Here is a 19,725-nt window from a genome sequence, read left to right as displayed (position 1 = left end):
GATGCTGTCTTGGCCACAGGGACTTTGCAATTCTTTCAGAACGTCCCCATCCAGAGCAGCCTTTGGCTTTGTGCTAAACTCTCCTCTCTGAGGCTGCACGTGCACTTAGACCCACTAAAAACTTGGAGCAGCTGGGAGAAGCTCTGGCCACCAGGCTACTGTGGAAGAGCTCCTGAGCGTTCCTTTCTCCCAGTGTTTTAAAGACAAAGCTCCCAGCCTTGGTTTGGGAGTAGGGTTTTTAATCTTGCTCCAGCTGCCTGTGGAGGTGGTGGTGGAGAGTCCTGTGCTCTGTTGTTACTGGCTTTGGAGGGGCTTTGGCAGGAGGAGAGTGTTTGCCTGCTCGGTTCTGGATGTGCAGAGCAGGAACAGAGGTGTGGTGGTTTCAGGTTGAAGAAGGAAAGGTTAGAAAATGTTGGGATCTCCAGGCCCAGGTGGCTGAGGAGACCTTTTCAAATCTCGAGTTTGGCTGCAAGTACTTAAGCTGAAAAGCAAGCCTAAATCTTGTTTGAAAATCCTGTTTAATGTCCTTTTCTAAATGTCAGGCCCTGCTGGTAATTAACTTCGTGCTTTTCCCTTCACTTGGAACTTTCTCCATGTGTCAAGCTGCTTCCTGGTGCAAATGTTTTGCAGGAATGGTGCCATACCCAGGATCGTAACTAAGACAGATGGAGATTCTCAACAGAGTGTTTTCCAGGAGGGCAGGAGCCACTCAGATCCTTTATTCTCTGGCTCCTGCTGGAGGGACCTGCTTTGGGACCTTCTGATGGGAGGGTTTTTCCCACTGCCCACCCAGGAGCCAGCTGTAGGTGGTCACTTCTGGTCGTTGTAGTTGATGATGTGAGCATGGCTCTCCATAGAAAGGAAAAATTGTGCTGTCAGGCACCAAATAATTCCTTCAAACCTGCAAACATGCCTGGAGCCCACCCAAACTGGGCAAATGTCCTCCTGTGTACAAACATGTTCAGACTCAGCCCCAGAAAAGCCAAGATAGATGTATAAAAAAGGTATAGGCAACACTTAATCTGCACCATCAAAATCATCTCCGTGGGCTCCTGAATGTGCCCTGTGTTCCCTGCCTGCCCTTTCCAACAGATCCTGGCAGGATCTGTCAATATTTATTTATTTATGGTGGCACTACCCCTTGAAATAACTCCCCCCACCTCGTGCCAGTCGCCCAGCTTCTCCTGGAACTTGAGTGATGATGTGTTCTCCCCCGCAGCCAATATATTTTTCTGCTGCCAAACCACCCTTTCATTGCAGTCACTGGAAAGATTTGAAGGTTTGGATTCACGGGGGGGTTTTTTTGGAGCAGGAGGGAGGAGGTGGAACAGGGAGGACTCTTAGGAAGGGCTCGGTGCCATGTGAAGAGCATGGCATCAAGCCACGCTGAGCCCGTGCTAAAAATTGATTGGCATTTTTATGCAGGGGCTGCGGTTGATGATCCAGGGAACAGAAACACTTGGGATATATAAATACACCCACGCAGGCCTGGCAGGGCTGGAAGGGTTAAAATCCTTGCCTTTACTGGATAATTTCTGATGTTCATTTTAATAACTTAGCAGAGGAATGGCTGTGTGCCTTTACAAAGGTGGCATTTTTTTTAAGGGAGGGCAGGAGAAGATGATTATAGTAAAATAAAGACCCATTCAAGGTTGCAAATATGTGCCCACCTTTGTGGGTTTTTTATGTAGATATATGAATATATTCAAAATTATATATGAAAATATATAAAATCAGTTATGTATATAAATAAATTGTAGCTATAAAAAATAGGTTGTGTCTATGAGATAAAGAACCATTCAGGATTGAGAATGTTGCAGAACTATGCCCTGCCTTTTGTGGGTTTATATAGAGTTAACATATAAATATATATTAAAATGTAATTAAATTTATATGTTATATATTTTAATATACAAATGTATGTTTATGAGGTTGTTTCCCAGTGATGGACCAGTCAGTCTGTCCTGGTTTTAGGGGAATGATGTCCATTTGTGCCCTTGGAGAATATGGTGGGATGCATTTTTAGTGCTATTTCTTCATTATGAAAAAGTAGCTGGAAAACCCCACATTTTATAACAGTGCTGAGCCTTTTGTACCAGAAACTTCTGACCTGACATTCATTCACCATGGCCTTGAGTCCATCCCTCTCCATGGCTTTCTCCTTTCCAGGGCCTCCCATATTGGTTTTATTTCCTCTTATTTCCCAGAAAGATGTTAACAAGTCTGTCCAGGCAGAACTTCATTCAGGAGTGGTGTGAAGACTTTCAGCAGGGGAGGATTTCATTGAAAAAGAGGAGCCACGAGCTCCAGAGATCCAAATTCCAGTGAATGTTCCTTTTCTTCCCACTATCTTTCTTTCCTGAAGCACAGGAGGTGCCTTCAGCAGCTTCTTTGGTAGGATGGACCCTCTGGGAAGAGGAGGTTTTTCAAAGCTTTCAAGTTTCTGAGCATGAGGTTGAGTTTTTTATTTTATTGATTAGAGAAAACCCCCCAGACATTAAAAAGGAAGGAGAATGCATAGAGGGGTGTGAGTTTTACTACATGTCTGGGTCTGGAACATGGTGAGGGATCAATTCTGGCCAACCCAGGCTGCTCATCTGCAGCTCCCATTGTTTGTGGTGGTTCTTATGGGGCCTGAGGAGCTTCTGGTAGTCTGGAAGGCCCTGGTTATTTTGTAATTTAATTAATTTTGTAAATTGATGCAGTTCAGCCCTTGAAGCTTCTATTGAGAAGGTTTTAAGGTGCATGATGATGCCATGAAATGGTGGCTCTTGGCTCCTTCAATGGGTACTCTGAGCCCTTGAAAAGTGACAAAAAAATTCAGATTGCTCCATGTGACAGGGAAGAGTGACAGCGTGCTCTGACGTTGTGACTGTGCTCTCTCTGTCAAGGATCACGAGCCAGTTTGCTGCCTTTGGCATTAATCCACAGCAATCTGCTTGGCTCCAAAGGAATTATTCCAAAGATTCCCATGTGTCATTGAGAGCAGAAACAGGGCCAGGCACCGAGGACATAAAATCAGTTCCATGAGTCAGAGCCAGCGTGACAGAGATGACAGTGCATTTTGGGGTGCCAGCAGAAGAAATGGATGAGCTCTGGTGTTGCCTGGCATTCCAACATCCTGTTGGGCTGATGGGCACCAGGCTGACTCAAGCATATCAGTCTTGCTCTGGTGCAAACCACGTCATCCTTCTTGTGTCTTCTCACTGCATCTTTAATCAACTCCCATTTCCCAGGTTCTGTCACTGAAATCTCCCAGGGGTCACCCTCTGTCTGAAATGTTTTCAGTGTGAGACTTGGCATTATAACCTCTGCTGGGGAGGGGATGCTTTCCTCCACACGCATCCCCCAGGAAATATTTCTGTTCCTGGCTGAAATGTGTTCTGTAGAATTTGACAGAATTCAGATGAAATCCAAAAGGAAGCTGGGCAGATCTCACTTATTCACAGCTTTTTTGAAGTGAGAAAGCCTCTCAAGAAGCACAGGGTAGCTGCAGTTTCTGTCACTGACCTTCCTCTGGGGATTTGGGTTTGATCAGCAGAAGCTCAGCCCAGCACAAAGGGATGAGGTGCTGCCTCTGGCCCACATCCATTCTCCAGCTCCTCTTGTGCTCCTCTTACTCCAACATCTTTTTCTGGAGAAATTAATCTTTTTATTTGCCTGCTAATGAGAGCTCTTGGTCTCCACCTGGTTCTTTTCATTGCTGGTTCTTGGGTTGGTTGCAGTGATGGCTTTGGGCTGCACTGCTTAGAGGAGTTGCTAACAGACTGCAGGGTCATCATGGAATGGTTTGGGTTGAAGGGACCTTAAAGATCATCTCATCCTGCCACATGCAGGGACACCTTGCACATCCCAGGTGGCTCCAAGCCCTGTCCAGCCTGGCCTTGGACACTGCCAGGGATCCAGGGGCAGCCACAGCTGCTCTGGGCACCCTGTGCCAGGGCCTCCCCACCCTCACAGGGGTGGGTTTTTTTCAAATATCCCATCTAAACCTATTCCGTCATTGTGAAGCCATTTCCCCTTTTTCTGTCACTCCAGGGCCTTCTAAACAGTCTCTCTCCAACTCTCTGGTAGGTCACCCTGGAGCCTTCTCTTTTCCAGAGACAAATTCCAATCCCAGTTCTGCCAGCCTTTCCTCCCAGCAGAGCTGCTCCATCCCTCTGCCCATCCTGGTGTCTCCTCTAAATTTGCCCCAGCAACTCCAGGTCCTCCCTGTGCTGGGCCCGGGGCTGGGGCAGCTCTGCAGGTGTGGTCTCACCTGAGTGGAGCAGAGAAACCCTCCCTTGCCCTGCTGCCCATGATGCTGGGGAGGCAGTCCATGACCTGGGAGGTTTTTCGGGTGCTGGGGCATGTCCAGCTCTCCCCCACCAGCACCCCCAATCCCCTCTCCCCAGGGCTGCTCCATCAAGGATCTTGGAGCCCCTCAGGTCCTGGCAGGAAGGTCAGGACATTTGCTGTGTTGGAGGAGAATGGGCCACTGAACAGACTCCAGTATTCCTCAGTGCACATTTTGGTTTGTGCTGCTGCACATCCAGTCTCGGGTGTTGTTCCCTGTGGGCTGCTCTGCAGTCCCCATGCAGAGAGGGGTCGTGGTTAATCAGAGGCTGAGACTGCAGGAAGTCCTCGGTAATTCCTCTCCGACCTCGTCCTTTCCTGCTGTAGCTTATCCACTTCCAGACAGCCTCTTGAGAGTGCTTCAATTTTATTTCAATATGCTGGAAATCAGCTGAAATGAATGCACACTGACAACTGGGTTTGGTTTGATTTTTTTTTTTTTCCTGGGAGATGATCTGTTTATTCCAGGCACTTTTCTTCCTTTCTTCCTTTTGCTGTGTCTGTCATGGCTGACTTCCACTTCTTCCCTCCTCTTGAGCCTCAGCAGGAAGGACAACAATTGGTGGCCTGGGAACTATAAACCCCAAAGCCATTGAGTTGTGTTTGCACATCTGGAATTGGGGCTTGATTCTGTGCTGGGTAGAGGGGACAGCACTGATGGGGTGACAAATATTTGTCCTTTTGTTGGGACTGCCCAAGGAGGAGTTAAAATCTCCTGGAAATTTGGAAAGAGTGGAGTGGAATCCCTGTGTTCATCCTTGGGTCAGGTTTTAGACTAAGATTTGATATTGTGAACAAGATTTAGACAGTTCAGGGATTTCCAAGGCTGCTGTAAAAACATGGAAAGGAAATCCTTTCCCATGTCATGCTTCACCTTGACCTCCCACAGATCCTGGGGATCTGATATTATTTAATAAGTCTTTTGAAGCCTTGCTGCCATGAGCTACAGCAGCTCTGGAAAGCCTTGAGGTATCCAATATTTTGTTGCAGAAATATCAGGAACATCTTCTATAATAACTTGTTTAGGGCCAGTAGGGGTTGGATGCTTCAGTGCAGGAGCTTCCTGATTCTAAACTGTGGATTTTTGGAGAGGTTCTTAACCAGGTTTTTGTCTGGCAGCTTCATGTACTATGCCTTGGCTGGTACATCAGGAAACTTCACGTCTGCACATGGAAATATATGGAAAACTTTTATGCTCTTAGAGTGTAGCAATAAGCAAGAAAGTGAACTGGATGTTGCTCTGTGCAGGTCTGTATTTATAACTTTTCCAGTTTTTAGTAATTTGCAGTGGCAAACAAGGTTTCTGGTTCTGAGATTGCAAAATCATTTTGAATTTGCTCCTTTGAATTCTTTGCTGGCCGTGAGTTTGTGGCAGAAGTGATCTTAAAAAACTCTTGAGTCTGTCGTGGTGAGAGCATCACTTGGCCACAGAAAGGGGAAGTTTCCATGAGAGAAAATGAGAGTGAGTTTCTAATTCCACCTGGCAGAGGTGGGATTTGGGATTGCAGGAGGGATTCACTTGTCAGGCCTGATCTGTAGGGTGGGAGTTCTATGAGGAATTTGAAGTGGAATGTGGGTGCTGCTGGGAAGTTCTGCAGAGCTGCTGTCCAACCCTGTGGATTTGGGAAACCTCTGGCCAGGTGGGAGGCAAGGACAGAGTCCAGACTTCAGCACCAATAGTCTTGGACCTCATCCATGATTTCTTTTCCCATATTTTAACAAAAAAAATAAAATATTACAGTACCTTTGCTGCTCCTCCCTCTCCCCTTCTGCTATTTTAATATAGTAACTAAATATTCATCATTAGCTTCCAACAGACTTTAAATAGACCAGGGACAGGTTTTTTCCTTGTAAATTCTTTTCCCAATCAACTTTTTAAAAATTTCTTTTAGTTTTGCAATTTTTAATGCAAAAAATGAAAGTAGCTCATTAACACCCCAAGTAAAACTAATGTTCTGGCCCAGGAGCATCAACAACCTCATCCTTGCTATGTGGACAATTTCTTACATTGCTTAAGTCAACCTTTAATACTCTTTCCCCCCATTGTTACTTCACTGCAGATTTTGTTTTGGACAGCAAAATTTCTGGATATGACAGAAACCATTCTATTAAACTATAGCTCAGGATGACAACCACTACTTTGGGAATAGTGACTTTAAGAAAAAAAAAATAATTTGATCAATTTCAGTTTGTCCTTCAGTCTTTAAAAATGATAGGTGTGCACTTTATATGTTGAGTGGGCTCAGGAAAAAATAGAAATATTTTGAGATGATTGCTGCTTTAGAAGACGCTAAAGATTTATTTCAGCTCAGCTCCTGTAAGAAGGAATATGCAGAATTACAGAGATAACAGCCTTTGTGCATTGAAAAAACATCAAAGTGAAAGAAAGAGAGTATTTTGTATATTTAGTGAGAAAACACTTTCCTTCATCTCCCTCCTCCAGTAGCTGAGTTTTTGGCAAAAATAGCACCCAACATGTTTTGACTGAAATGGAAATATTTCAGTCTGGAGAGAAGTTATTGCGATACCTCCCGGGAATTGCTGTTTGGAAACTCGGTGTGCCCAACCTGTTCCCTCTCCTGTGTGACTCCCAGCTCCTGCTGTATCCCCCAGAGCACCACAGTCCTCTCCTCTGGCCATGGAGATTCTCCTGTGCTCTGTGAAATGCCGTCTGGAAGGAATCTGGAACCCAACACCCCTGTGCTCTTGCACCTGGGATTGAAGTATTGCTGTTGCAGACAAACAGCTCCTGCTTGGCCTGAAAGGAGCTGAGCTTCCCTTTGGCCAGCAGGAGGAATTCCTTCCCTGGAAGGGTGGTCAGGCCTTGGAATGGGCTGCCCATGGAGGTGGTGGAGTCTCCATCCCTGGAGGGGCCCAAGGAATGACTGGACATGGCACCAGTGCTCTGGTTCAGTTGACAGTGTGTTGATCAAAAGTTGGACTTGACCTTGGAGGTCTCTTCTGGCCTTCGTGATTCTAGGAAAATAGTTTTCCATCAAGAAAGAAAAGCCCTAATCAGGTTGTTCAGTTTTTCCTGCTCTCAGCGCTTCATTGAAAGAGAGAAAAGTGCTGGTTAGGGTGAGAAGTGTCTGGGGTGGGGATGGCTCCCCAGTGCTTGTGTGGGGCTTGGCGCAGTGAGAGCCTGACCTTTGTGGGGTCCCACTTGGAATTTATGGTCAGAAACCCCCATGGAGATTGCATTCCAAAGAGATGTCCTTTGAAAAGGGTCATAGAATCACTGAGGCTGGAAAACACCTCTAGGATTTCATCCAGATTTACCCACTATGGCCAAATCTACCAGTGAAAGATGTTCCTCAGTGTTCCTAGTTTCATGCCATGAGATGTCCTTCTTTGTCCTCCACCAGAGCTCTCAGGTTCCCAGTGGGAAACGAAGCAAAGCTGTGTCATTTTTTGGGAATTGGATGTTGGTTGTGTGGGGCTAAGAGAGATGAAACCCGTCAATCCATGCAGCCTCTCCTCAGGAAGGAGAGCTAAGGACACATCCAAGAGTCACCTCCTTGCAGGAGAACTCCTTGGAAGGGAAATAAGGTGAGGATGCAGCTTAGGGGTGTCATGTTGTACAGTTTTCATTGAGGATCACGGGGTGAAGGTGGAACAGGCAGCTCAAAACTATCACCTGGGAGGGGTGGAAGATCCCTTAGAACCCAGAGATTTGAGGGCCATCCCTGAGGTTTGATGGCCACAGTTCTTGACCTTCCCCAGAAGCCACCAAAGCTGCCCTTCAGATAAATCTTCTGATGGAATGAAATGCTGGGTGTCCACAGGCAGGTTCCCTGAATCCCACCACATACCCTGGCATCCACTGCTGCCCTGAATATCCGAGGGATAAATCTCTATTTCCTCCCAGTCCATCTCTCTTCTGTTCCTCATGCACAGCCTGGGTTTTAGTTCTGAGCAAATGCTGCTTCCAGGGGATGAAAACCCACCTTTGGAGCAGGCTGTCCTTGGCAAGCCCCCAGTTGCTGGGCTTGGGAAAGATTTCATGACCCAAACAGAGCCACATTTCTTTGGGTTTGAGCTCCTGGGTGAATTTCCCTTCCATTCCAGCTCGGTTGCTGATGTTTCTGGCAGCCAGCACAGCAGTGGTTTGGATGAAAGCTCCCTGCTGGCGTAGGTTTATATGATTGCTATTGTTAAATTTTGTAAATAAGTTCTGAGTTCTTCGGTGATAGATCCTCCCTGAGGGGTGTCACTGCAGGTTCAGGGCTCTTCCTCTGCATGGAAGAGGCCAGGTGAGCCTGTGGATGGCATTTAAGGAGCTGTCCTTGCTCCAGCACAATGATTTTGGACAGGTGAGCGGGGTACCTCAAAGCCAGCTTGGCCCAATGGCTACAGACTCCGAGGAGAAAACTTGTGTTGGAATCAGCACTTTGTGGCTGCTCTGAGCCTGGTGACACTTTGGGGAGCTGTACTACCTGATCTTAATGCATTTTAGCAAGCCTCTGGGTTCAGGAGGAGACACATACCTCACCTGAAGTGTCTGAGACCCCCTGTTCAGCTTCAGCTCTCCTGCAGAGCAGGAATCATCTTTGGGGTTGTCACATTGCCAACGTGTTTGGAGAAACATCTCCAAAAAACATTGTAGGGTCTTTGAGGAGAGGGGATTTCCAGCCTGTGTTGGCAAAGCATCTCAACTTCAAATCAGATCTGGGGGCAAGGGAACAATCCAGGCTTTCCCTCCCATCCTGCCTCTGCTGAGGCTCTGGTGTGCATCAAATCTCAGTGATTTATTTATTTCTCTTTTCTCAGCTTGGTCTGTGGTGCAGAGATATCCCATCCAGCACAAGCAGGCTGACAGACTCCAGGCAAAAAGAATGGGGACAACTACTATAAGGGAAAAAAAAGTAGACCTAAATATTTAATCAATTTCCAAGTCAGCTTGGCAGAAATTATGTTTCTATTTACATGCATGTGCATATTGCAAATACATTACAAACAGTATACAGCCTATAAATGCTGCAATATGTAAATAGAAATCTTGTTTATTTTGCTGAAACTGCATTTATATGTTTTATGTGTGTATAAAATAGTGGTGGTTTAAAAGGCATGAATTTAAGGGGACTAAAAGGAAAGGGAATAATGAGTTCTGCATGGATAAAGTGTGACAAGGCTGCAGCCTCCAGGGAGGGATATCTCCATTTCCCTGAAAGCCAAAACAAACTCCATGACACTAATGTGCTGCCTTCATTTATTAATCTGCTGATCTATTTATTAATTGATTGCTTTGCTGACTTGTTTTTCTTCTGTTTCTTTGCTTGTAGTAAAGAGTACCCAGTTGTTCCCAGGAGCACAGTGAGACAAAAAGTGTCCTCGAATCACAGCCCCTTCAGCGGCGAGACCAGGGTCCTTTCTGCCTCCTCCAACCTGGGCTCCCAGTACCAGTGTGAGAACGGGGTGTCCAGCACCTCCCAGGACCTGCTGCCTCCTGCCAACCCCTACCCCATCTCCCAGGAGCACGGCCAGATCTACCACTGCACCAAGAGAAAAGGTCAGAGCTTGCCTGCTCCCTGCTCCGTGTTTTCCCCCTCCTAACACGACTGTCAGCATTGTTTCCTGATGTTTCCCCTTGGACAGCTCCAAGGATAACTGCTTTTGTGGGTAGAAAAACATCAAAGTGAAAGAAAGAGAGTATTTTAGATATTCAGTGAGAAAATTCTTTCCTTTGTCTCCCTCCTCCAATAGTTGATTTTTTGGCAAAAATAGCATACAACAAACGATGCTGGAGGATGAGCGAGGCATGAGGGTTGTGGGCAGCTCCCCCAGGCTGGGCTGGAAACTCTAAAATCCCATTTCTGCTGGGTTGGGAATGAGCTGTTTGGAGGGCTGGCAGTGCCTTTCACCCACCATGAATCCACATTTGGAAAGATAGCCGGTGCTGGAGATAAAGATGACTTATCTGCAGCCCCTCAGACAGGGGTAATCTCCAACTGGAGATACCTTGACAGTTTGTATTTTGCCCAGTTTTCAACTCAGGGCTGTCTCTCAGTTGGGAGACAGTTTTCTGTCTGCAGAAATGCTCAGACTAATGAAGGGTGCCTGGATTGAAACCCATGATATCCATGGTCCTTCCCTCCTGCTGCCACTGAGCTGCTTTGACAGAGCTTTAGGGATCAAACTGTGAGGGCTTTCCAGTGACTGCTCAGCTCATCCTGGCGTGAAGAGCCCCCTGATAGTGATGGGATAATTGTTCTGGGCAGGAGAGAGGGGTTTGTGGTCTCTGCCCTCTTCTCCCAAAGCTGTGGGAACGCTTCAATGCAGCACCACTTGTAGGACTGAGATAGCAAAAGCTTTAGAACAGTTTTACTTGGAAACAAATCGGGGATTTCCAGGGCTGGATGCAACAAGGGGTGGGCAGGAGCTGGCTTCTGCCAACCCTGTTGCCTTTCTCAGGATTTACTCTATGGATCTATGGAAAAGCTACCAGAAGGCAGCAAGCACCAAGGCAGCAGGAATTTCTCCCCACAGCAGAGCCGTTCCCGCTTCCCTGCACGACCCTATCAGGCAGACACATGTCATTATTTTTAGCAACATAACCCCTGGAGCACTGGGATGTGCAGACACACAGTCTAAGGTAGGGAGGGCTGGGAAGTGCTGGCAGAGGAGGCAGAAGGGCAGCTGAAATCTCTCCCATGTCCCTGGTGAATCCCCTGGATATTGTAGGAGCACGTGGGTTGTGTAAGGTATGCAAAGTAAAAAAAAACAACCCTGAGAAATCCTAATATTTTGCTGAGATTGAGGCAAACAGTGGAAAACAGGTGGCATTTTCTGTCCCCTTCAGCTGACCAGATGACTGTGCTCACATAGAATGTGTCAGAGCAGGGATTGGAAATGAGGATGCTGGCTGTAAGGCAGGGAATAAGGAGATGCCCAAAGTGTCCCCCAGGTCAGAGGGGGTGTGTGGCCTGTTTTACCCCTGCACTGCTGTGGGGGTGAAGTGTTGGGGTGCTGCCAAGTCCCACTGCTGGTGGTGGAAGGTGATCCCTGTGATCCCTGCTCAGTGCTGGGAGCTGCAGCTCCTGGGAGTTCTTTCTTTGCTCTGCTATCCTGGGAGCTGAGCTCTCACCTCTGCTCTTCCCCCTTTTCCAAAACTAACCAAAACAAGCTGGCCCAAATGACAAGCAGCCCTTGGGACAATCCCTGACTGCTCCGTGTCCCTGCCCCGCGGGCAATTCATCATTCGCCTCCGCATTGTAACGTGATAAGGAACCAACAGAGGTTTCCTTCCAGTTTTGGGATTCCCGCTAAGTGGTGTCTCCATGGGTGGTTTCCCTCAATCCCCCAATTATCTCACTTCCTCTTATTGTCACAGAAGACACGGCTATCTGCCCTGGAATAAAGCTCCCCGGCCCGCTCGGCCTGCGTGGCACAGCGCGGGGGACAGGCCAGCGAGGCCTTGTCTGCAGGGCCCATGGCCCCTCCTTATCTCTGCCATGCCTTGAGTGGCACAAGCAGTTAAGGGCCTTTTATCAAAGCCGCCAAAGGCTTTAATCAAAGAGGAGCAGCGTCCTGCCCGATAGCAGCGGCTTCTTCCGCGGGGCTGGGTGTCCCGGCAGGCCGAGCCGCTGCTCTCCTCCCTGCGCCGCCTTCTCTCCCCTCCCTGCGCCTTTGGTAAATCGAAAACAGCCACCAGGGCTTAGAGGAAAGAAACGCAAAGTTAATAGGAACCAGAGAGCCAGCCTGAGCTGCCAAGCAGCTCTTTGCAAAGTGAAATTAATTAAAAGGAAAAAAAAAATCATTAGAGATGAGCGATTCGGGTTGGATAAATCGGAGCGTGATCCAAGGTTTCCTGTCACTGAGCGTGGATCTTCCTTCCAGCACCAGCAAGGATCTTTGTTGGACATGGGAAAATAATCCTATGTATGATATTCCTCTTTTTTTTTGTGCTGTTCCAGCCTCTCATTTCTGAGTTTCCCCTCACAGTTCTCCTGCTTTCCTACATTTGTGCTTAACAGTTAACAAGCCTCACCATCTCAGAAAACTCAAAAGCAAGAGTTTGTCTGCTCCTACTGTCCCTCTGTCCATTTTCTAGACTGGAAATCTTATTGATTGTGCTGGACTATCCACTCCCCAAGCATTGACTCCTCCCCAGGCAGTTTAGGATTTATCTCAAGCGGATTGTTTCCTTTCCCAAGGCTGTGGTTATGGATAAGTGCTCTCGGGGGCAGAGGGCAGTTCAGCTGGCTTTGTGACCAGCTGCTGTCTGCATCTTCTGGGGTGAATTCCAAGCCAGTCTCCTTCCAGCTTTGACATCTCCTGAACTTTCTCTGCCTCCTCTTCAATCAGAGCCAAGCCTTGGGTTAGGCTCACTTAGGGACAGGTCTGTGTTCACCCAACTCAAAAGAACCTTGTTCAACTTCTGCTTTCCTGGTGACCTAAGACAAGGATAAGTCTCTGTGGCTGGCAGTGTTGTTCTTAGCTGTCAAGGCAAGATGGATTCACTGTGGAGATCTGATATGGAATTACATTAGGGGAGAGCAGCAGGGCTGCCAGGGGATGTTATCGCTCAAGGCTCCCCTGCTTCAGGGAGGTGATGCTCTCCTGGCTGAGGAAGGAAGGAAGGAAGGACACATCCCAGAGCTCCTAATCTGGTGATTCCTGGTGTGCAGGTGGGAGGGCAGAGTCACAGCATTGGGAATGACCCCGGTGCACTGCAGTGGGGTCACTGTTCCAGGAATGGGGAGAATGGCAAGGATCATCCTGCCTTGTATCCCAGCCCCACACTGGGATTGCTGATGGCACATGACAAAGTCACTGGTCTTGAGAAGATGGACTACCTCCAACCCTGGATCTCATCAAGGAGTGGCCTCAGCTCTTGATGTGGATTTTTAGGCTGACACAAAGAGCAGTTGGAGCTTTGTCTTTTTTTCTGGTTGTTCTCCACCTCTCCCTCTCCCATTGTTGTGCTTGGAGAAGCCCAAAAGGCCTCACCAGCAGGCAGCTTGCCTGGTGTCTTTCATTTAGCCCCACATCCCAGTTAGGATACTGGGCCTTGTTTTCCCTTGTATTATCCTCTCTCTCAGATATCCTGTGGACTAAATAGTCATCCCTCCAAACCTCTGCTCCCTCCCAGCCTTACACAATCCCAACCACTTGGCAGATTTCTGGGATGCTTGTGATGCTGAACAGGAGGCAACTGGAACAGCCTCTCCCTGGGGAGGTTATAAAAGTTGTCAAGTTGGCACTCTGAGGGAGAAGGACGTGGCAGAATGCACTGGCTCCAACCAGTGAGGACCATGTCCTTCAGCCCCCTAACATGGAGATCCCCCTGGGGAAGGATTTATCTTTCATCACCTTCCTGCTCTGATGAGGTCAGTGCTGGTACAGCAATGCCTTTCCACCTTCTCCTCAAGAAGAGGCACTGTCAATGTGCAAAGACCTCTTTGTAGACTGAACCAACTTCTCCCATGTCCCACCCAGCTTTGTTTTTTCACTCAAAGAATCTGTAGGACAAAATTCAAGCATGGTATGTCTCCTTGGAGGATGCACTGCTCACCTTGCTGATGTCTGGAGATGTGATGAGCTGGCCAAGGCTCGGGCTGTGCTGCAGCTGGAGAGACACAGTGGAGCCCAGGGCAGGGTGGCTGTGGGACACTGAGGGTGAGGAAGGGACTCCCTGCATGGGGAGGAGATGTTCAGGGAGCTGGGGTGCACCCAGCTCTTGCTGAGCAGCCGCACTCTTGTGGCACTGTAGTTTGATAATCCCTAATGAGGAAAGGCTGAGGGAGCTGGGCCAGTCTTGACTAAGAGGGGACCCCATCAGTGTCTGCAGGGAGGTGCCAGGGGATGGACCAGGCTCTGCTCCATGGCGTCCAGCAGCAGGACAACAGGCAGGATCTGATGCTTGGGAGGTTCTACCTGAACATGAGGAAGGACTTCTTTCCAGTCAGGCTGCCCAGGAGGGTGTGGAGTTCCCTCTCTGGAGATATTCTAGAATTTTCTGGACACAATCCTGTGCCGAGTGCTCTGGGGTGACCCTGCTGGAGGAAGGGGGTTGGACCAGATAACCCACTGTGGTCCCTTCCAACCTGACCCATTCTCTGAACCCCCTCTCCTGTCAGAGGTGCCTCTGTGCCTCTGCAGAGTGCTGGCAGCTTGCTGCCTGTGGAAAAGATTCCAGCTTTTGGGGGTTGGATTGTCCCTGTCCCACAGCCCTGTTGTGTTCAGTACAGCACAGCCATATCACAGTGAGATATAGCTGGAATGGCTGGCTCTCTTAGGTTCCATGTCCTAGGATTTAGGACTTATTTCCCCTTTAGAAATGTTCATTTTGGTTGGATCTGCCTTGTCCTTTTCTTCTTGGACAACCTTTGTCACTCTTGCAGCCTGGTATTGGCTCTTCAGGCTCGTGTCAGATCCATGCTGGAATCCAGACTGGATAAAACAACAGTTAGTGATAATCACCCATTGTGTTTCTCTCACATAGTCAGGATGAACCTCCTGTAACGCCCTGGAAGTGTGGGTGAGCTCTGAAAACCAAACGAGTCGTGTCCCATTCTTCATTGTCTTCCACCCTGGGGAGATGAGTGTCATGTGTGGGGAAGGAGCTCTCCTCATTTACACCAAGGGGCAGAGGGAGCCCAGCACACCCTGAAGTCCAGAGGCTTTCCATGTTTGCATTTCATTCGACGTGGCCCGAATCTTGGAATTGGGGAAAATTCCATTTAAAAAGCCATTTGCGTGGTATTTACAACCCAGCTGGAAGTAGTAAATACCGGAAATCTTGGAAGCGCTCATGCTCTCGCTCAAGCTCCTTCATTAGATAGATCATCAAATTCCTTGTGAGGGAGCCAGTTTCCACCCCATTCTTCAGGCTCCGTTTTCCTTGGATTCACTTCAGAGCAGCTTCTCCCTGGTGCTGGCAGCTCCCCCTGCTTGGCAGCACCTCCTGCTTTTTGAGGTTTGTGCAGCATCGAGGGGCTGCTCCCTAGAGCTGATCACCACCCTTGGCTTCCAAGAATAGCAGCAACAGGGGAGGATGGTCAGGATATCTCCCAGGATAGCCAACAGCTCCTCTGAGGGCTCAGTGGCACCTGGAAAAGGACAAGGAGCTGCTGTCAAGGAATCAACACCAGGAATCAAACCCTGAGCAGGCAGTTACCTCTCCAATGTCCTGCTTACATTGATAGGAGGAGGTAAGAGGACCTTCAGGGACAGGATCATCCCTTGAGCTGCACTGTCCAGGCTCCAGAGCCCGTGAGGATGAATTGAAACTGCAGCCTTTGGCATTGCATGAGAGACCTGTTTGTCTTGAGCTCCTTTTGTCATTGAAGATGTCCTTTCCACCCTAAAGCTGCTCCACACACCTGGGGATGCCCTCCAGCTGCTCTGTGCTGGCTCTGTCTCCTCTGTGAGGAGTGATGGGACAAAACCAGAGAGCCTGGACTGCTGTAAATCCCTCAGGCAGCACCAGCTGAGGCTCCCTGCTCTGCACCATCCCACCTCAGCATGTACATGGACCATTCTCTTCCCTCTTTAGCACTTTGAGGCTCCATAAATGGGAAAATTACTGGGAAGAGGAGCAGGAGGATGGGCAGAAGCTGTTAGGGCAGGCTGGAATCCTTTGTTAGAGCCTAGGTCCCATTTGAAGGTGAGAACAAGGTCTTTACACACTTTAAAATCACTTTCCACATAAAACATCAGTGAACCTGGCTCTAGAGAGACCAGCAGAGTGATCCTGAGAGCCTACAGAAGAACAGAGGGCACTTATGGGGTTTCCACTGAAATCCTGGTTGGCTTTGTTTTTTCTCTTCACCTGTGATAGATTCTGGAAGTGGTTCTGTGACACTGCAGCTCTGCCCAGCTGGGCTGTGGCAGGCAGTGAAATGTCTGGGCTAAATGGAAAAATCAGCAAGCTCAGGTTGTAAGTCAGGCTGTTTTACACCATGGAAAAACAGAGTTTGACTGGTTTGTGTTGTATATTTAAAAAAATCAAAATAAAATAAACAGTCAAACCCCAAGCCAATGATTTCTGGTGCCAGCAGAGTGATGCGGTTTAATGCTGAAAACTTTATTAGCAGAACAATGCTGCATTTTACAAGACATTGTTTTTCCACCCCAGTGTTCTTATTACTCAGCGGTGGGTCAGGAATCCAAACTTTTTACACTGTCCATAAAAGCTCCAGCTCAGGCTGTTCTTCCAGATGTAGCTCCTGTCATGGAGCTGAGATCAGGAGAGAGGTTAGACCTGTGCCTCCAGCTTTAGGCTTTCAGGGGACCCCATCCTTTCCCCTGCTCCTACAAAAACTGGACCTGAGCTGGATTGAGGAGGATGACAATTCCTGCATCTCCCTGCTCATTGTTTCAGCTGGTTTCAAAAATGGGATGCAATTGCTCATTTATCTCATCCTGCTTCCCACCCCGATGTACAGGGAAGGCAGAGGAGAAACTTGATCATCAGGGCTCTACATTGCATTGCTGAGGTGAAGGAGCCAGGCTTTGGTGTTGTCAGGAAGAATGAAATGGGACTGTGGCTTTCCAGCTGAATGTATGCTATTACAGAGCCAAAGGCCACTGTGGGGATGTCCCCATGGTGTTCCTCAGAACACCATGATGTCCCCAGGTGTCCCACTCTCTTTGTGGCATTGTTGGACCAAGATGAACAGCAGCATTTGTTCCAGCTGGACTTGGAAGACCCCTGGGTGGCAACAAGGGTTTATTTTACATGCAGAGAGGGTGCAGCTTCCAGGAGAGCCCTCGTGGCTGTTCAGGGCAATAAGGGTTATGTTCATGTGTGTGTTTAGAAGAAACAAAAGATGCCTGCACTGCCCACCTGCCCCTCCTGAAGGTGTGACATGAGCATTCCCCTTGGATCAGCCTGGCAGCAGCACCTCTGTGCCTCTTGTGGGGCAGAAGCTCTCAGTCCTCCTTTCTGTGCAACTCTTCGGGGTTTATTTCCCCACCGTATTTTGGGGGTGGAAAAAATTACAGCTCAAAACACGTTGGTGGAGAAAAGTTGTAAAGGGTAACTTGTTCCAAATTTCTTTCAAATCTGACCTCTGTTCAAAGGGTGCAGCCAGGACAGCTCTAACCAAGTGGGATGTTTTCCTGCCTGCACCAGAAATCTTGTTTTTGAAGCAGCAGCAAAGTTAATCCATGTCAGAACAGCTCCCCTTCCCTTGCCACACTGTCCTTAAAATCTCTTGGTGAAGTCTTCATCCCTGGGAATTTTGCCATCCATTCCAGCAGAGCTGGATTTCATTTGATGACCCTGTGAATGAATAAATAAGTGCACATTCATTTATTCATTTGGCCTCACCCTGGAGATTTCACCTAAATTGTTTATCTCCTTCCCTCTGCTGGCTTGGGATGCCAGGAAACAAAGGGCTCTGCAAGATGTGCCTTGCTGTTTCTAGCTGTGAAATTTACTTTTCTCCTTTGTTCCCCTTGGCTCCAGCACACGTTCCTGTGTGGATTTATGTGCCCACAGCCCTGTGTGGATTTATGTGCCCAGCTGCCTTGGCACAGCTGAAGGCTGGGGCTGTCAAGCTCCAAATCTGATTGTCCCAACCATGCTGGTGCTCTCTTGGGAGGATTTTTATTGTGATCTCCTTTTTTGTATCTTTTTATCATTTCTATTTTATCATGGAAATATTTTGTTGTAAAGGATTTGAGTTGACAGCATCAGCTGTGAGCCTCCTGTGGGAGAGGGGGGATCCTGGTAGGTGCAGAGGTCACAGGCAGATGTTATTCCTCAGGTAAAAGTGGCAGCAGGAAGGAGATGGGGAGCATGTGGGGGGGATCACCAAGCAAGATAAACCTCAGGATCCCTCCAGAGTTCCTGGCTAATCCCTTCTCCACTCTAGCAGAGAAGGCCAAGTACAAGGCTTGGTTTCCACAGGATAGATGAGATCAGTTCCAGGGCAATGATGGGGATTTACACCGAGGGAAGTGTCAGCTTGTCCTCGGTAAAAGCAGGACTGCAGAGAGGGACCTTCAGCTGCGGGTGCATTACCATTGGTGGCTACCAGGACTTTTCTCTCCCAACAGATGAGGAATGTTCCACCACCGAGCATCCCTACAAGAAGCCCTACATGGAAACCTCTCCAGCAGAGGAGGACCCTTTCTACAGGCCCAGTTACCCGCAGCAGCAGGGACTGAACACGTCGTACAGGACTGAGTCGGCGCAGCGCCAGGCCTGCATGTACGCCAGCTCGGCGCCGCCCACGGAGCCCGTGCCCAGCCTGGAGGACATCAGCTGTAACACGTGGCCCAGCGTGCCCTCGTACAGCAGTTGCACAGTGTCTGCCATGCAGCCCATGGACAGGTTACCCTACCAGCATTTCTCTGCCCACTTCACCTCGGGGCCGCTCATGCCCCGCCTGGGCAGCGTGGCCAACCACACGTCGCCCCAAATCGCAGACACCCACAGCATGTTCCAGCACCAAAGCTCTCACCAGCCCATCGTGAGGCAGTGTGGACCTCAAACGGGCATCCAGTCCCCTCCCAGCAGCCTCCAGCCGGCGGAATTCCTGTATTCCCACGGCGTGCCTCGAACCCTGTCGCCCCACCAGTACCACTCGGTGCACGGCGTGGGGATGGTGCCAGAGTGGAGTGAGAACAGCTAACCAGGGGGGCAGGGAATGCCAGAGCCACGGGAAAATCCCAGCAAACGGGAGAAGGAAAAGGAAAAGAATCCCCCTGTTGATAGCAGAGCGTTTTGCAAGACTCCTTGAAGTGAATGTTCACCGCTAGCACTCAAGAGGGACGGACACTGACTGAAACCACGGCTGGAAGTCATCGGCCTCCGTGTGACTTGCCCTGACCCCCCTTTTGTTTTCTTTGGTTTCAAAAGAAAAGCCAACAGCCCAGCACACTTCTGTCCCTCCACGGTCCCACCCAGTTTGTTTTGCTGCCACCACCCTCGTCCCCCCCGTCCTTCTGCTCTTTTTGTTCTCCAAGGGACACCAAACTCCTGCTGCCTTTCTCACCACGGTCAGAATGCTTGAATGAGAACAATTAGGATGTTACTTTTTTTTTTTTTTTGTGGTGTTGATGTTGACAATGTTATATAATAAATAATAATATATATTTTTTTTCTTTCCATTTTCTCAGAAAAAAAAAGAAAAAGACACCAGCCCTTTTTACCAAGGGTGAATTTTGGAGTGGTGTTTCTTTTTTTTTTAGGTAGTGTTATCTTTACTTTTCAACAGAAAGAGGTACTGAGAACCCCCAAACAAATAAATCCAGTACCTATCTCACCCAGGCATTGTACCAAGAGTGAAATTACTCCCACAAGGAGCTGTGTTTCCTTACAAATTCCCCAAAATTCTCTCCAGGAACCATTCCATAAACCATCCCCTCATCTCCTTTCCCACTTGTAATTCTCTCACTCCTCTTCCCTTCCCAACTTCTGGTCTTTCCTGGTCCCTC

General features: G+C 48.5%; 1 protein-coding gene across 3 annotated transcripts in view; it reads left to right on the top strand.

The window, feature by feature from the left end:
• TBX5 (T-box transcription factor 5) overlaps positions 1 to 19,332 on the top strand; it is a 35,424-nt gene extending 16,092 nt beyond the window's left edge. For 2 of the 3 annotated variants that reach the window (XR_010348719.1, XR_010348718.1), the window contains exon 3: positions 631 to 2,555. Coding sequence is in view for 1 of the 3 variants with exons in the window: in XM_064392607.1 (XP_064248677.1) it covers positions 9,618 to 9,844; positions 18,343 to 18,920 (805 nt within the window). In the remaining 2 variants the exon portion in view is untranslated. Of the gene's footprint in view, positions 1 to 630; positions 2,556 to 9,617; positions 9,845 to 18,342 lie in introns of those variants that run through there. The other variant, XM_064392607.1, reaches the window with a different exon arrangement.
• The last annotated feature ends 393 nt before the right edge of the window (positions 19,333 to 19,725 follow it).

Source organism: Passer domesticus, chromosome 17 (assembly GCF_036417665.1).
Source record: "Passer domesticus isolate bPasDom1 chromosome 17, bPasDom1.hap1, whole genome shotgun sequence".
In the NCBI taxonomy this organism is placed as follows: Eukaryota; Metazoa; Chordata; class Aves; order Passeriformes; family Passeridae; genus Passer; species Passer domesticus.
The sequence above is the reverse complement of the archived record's forward strand: the minus strand, read 5'-3'. Positions and strand labels throughout refer to the sequence as shown.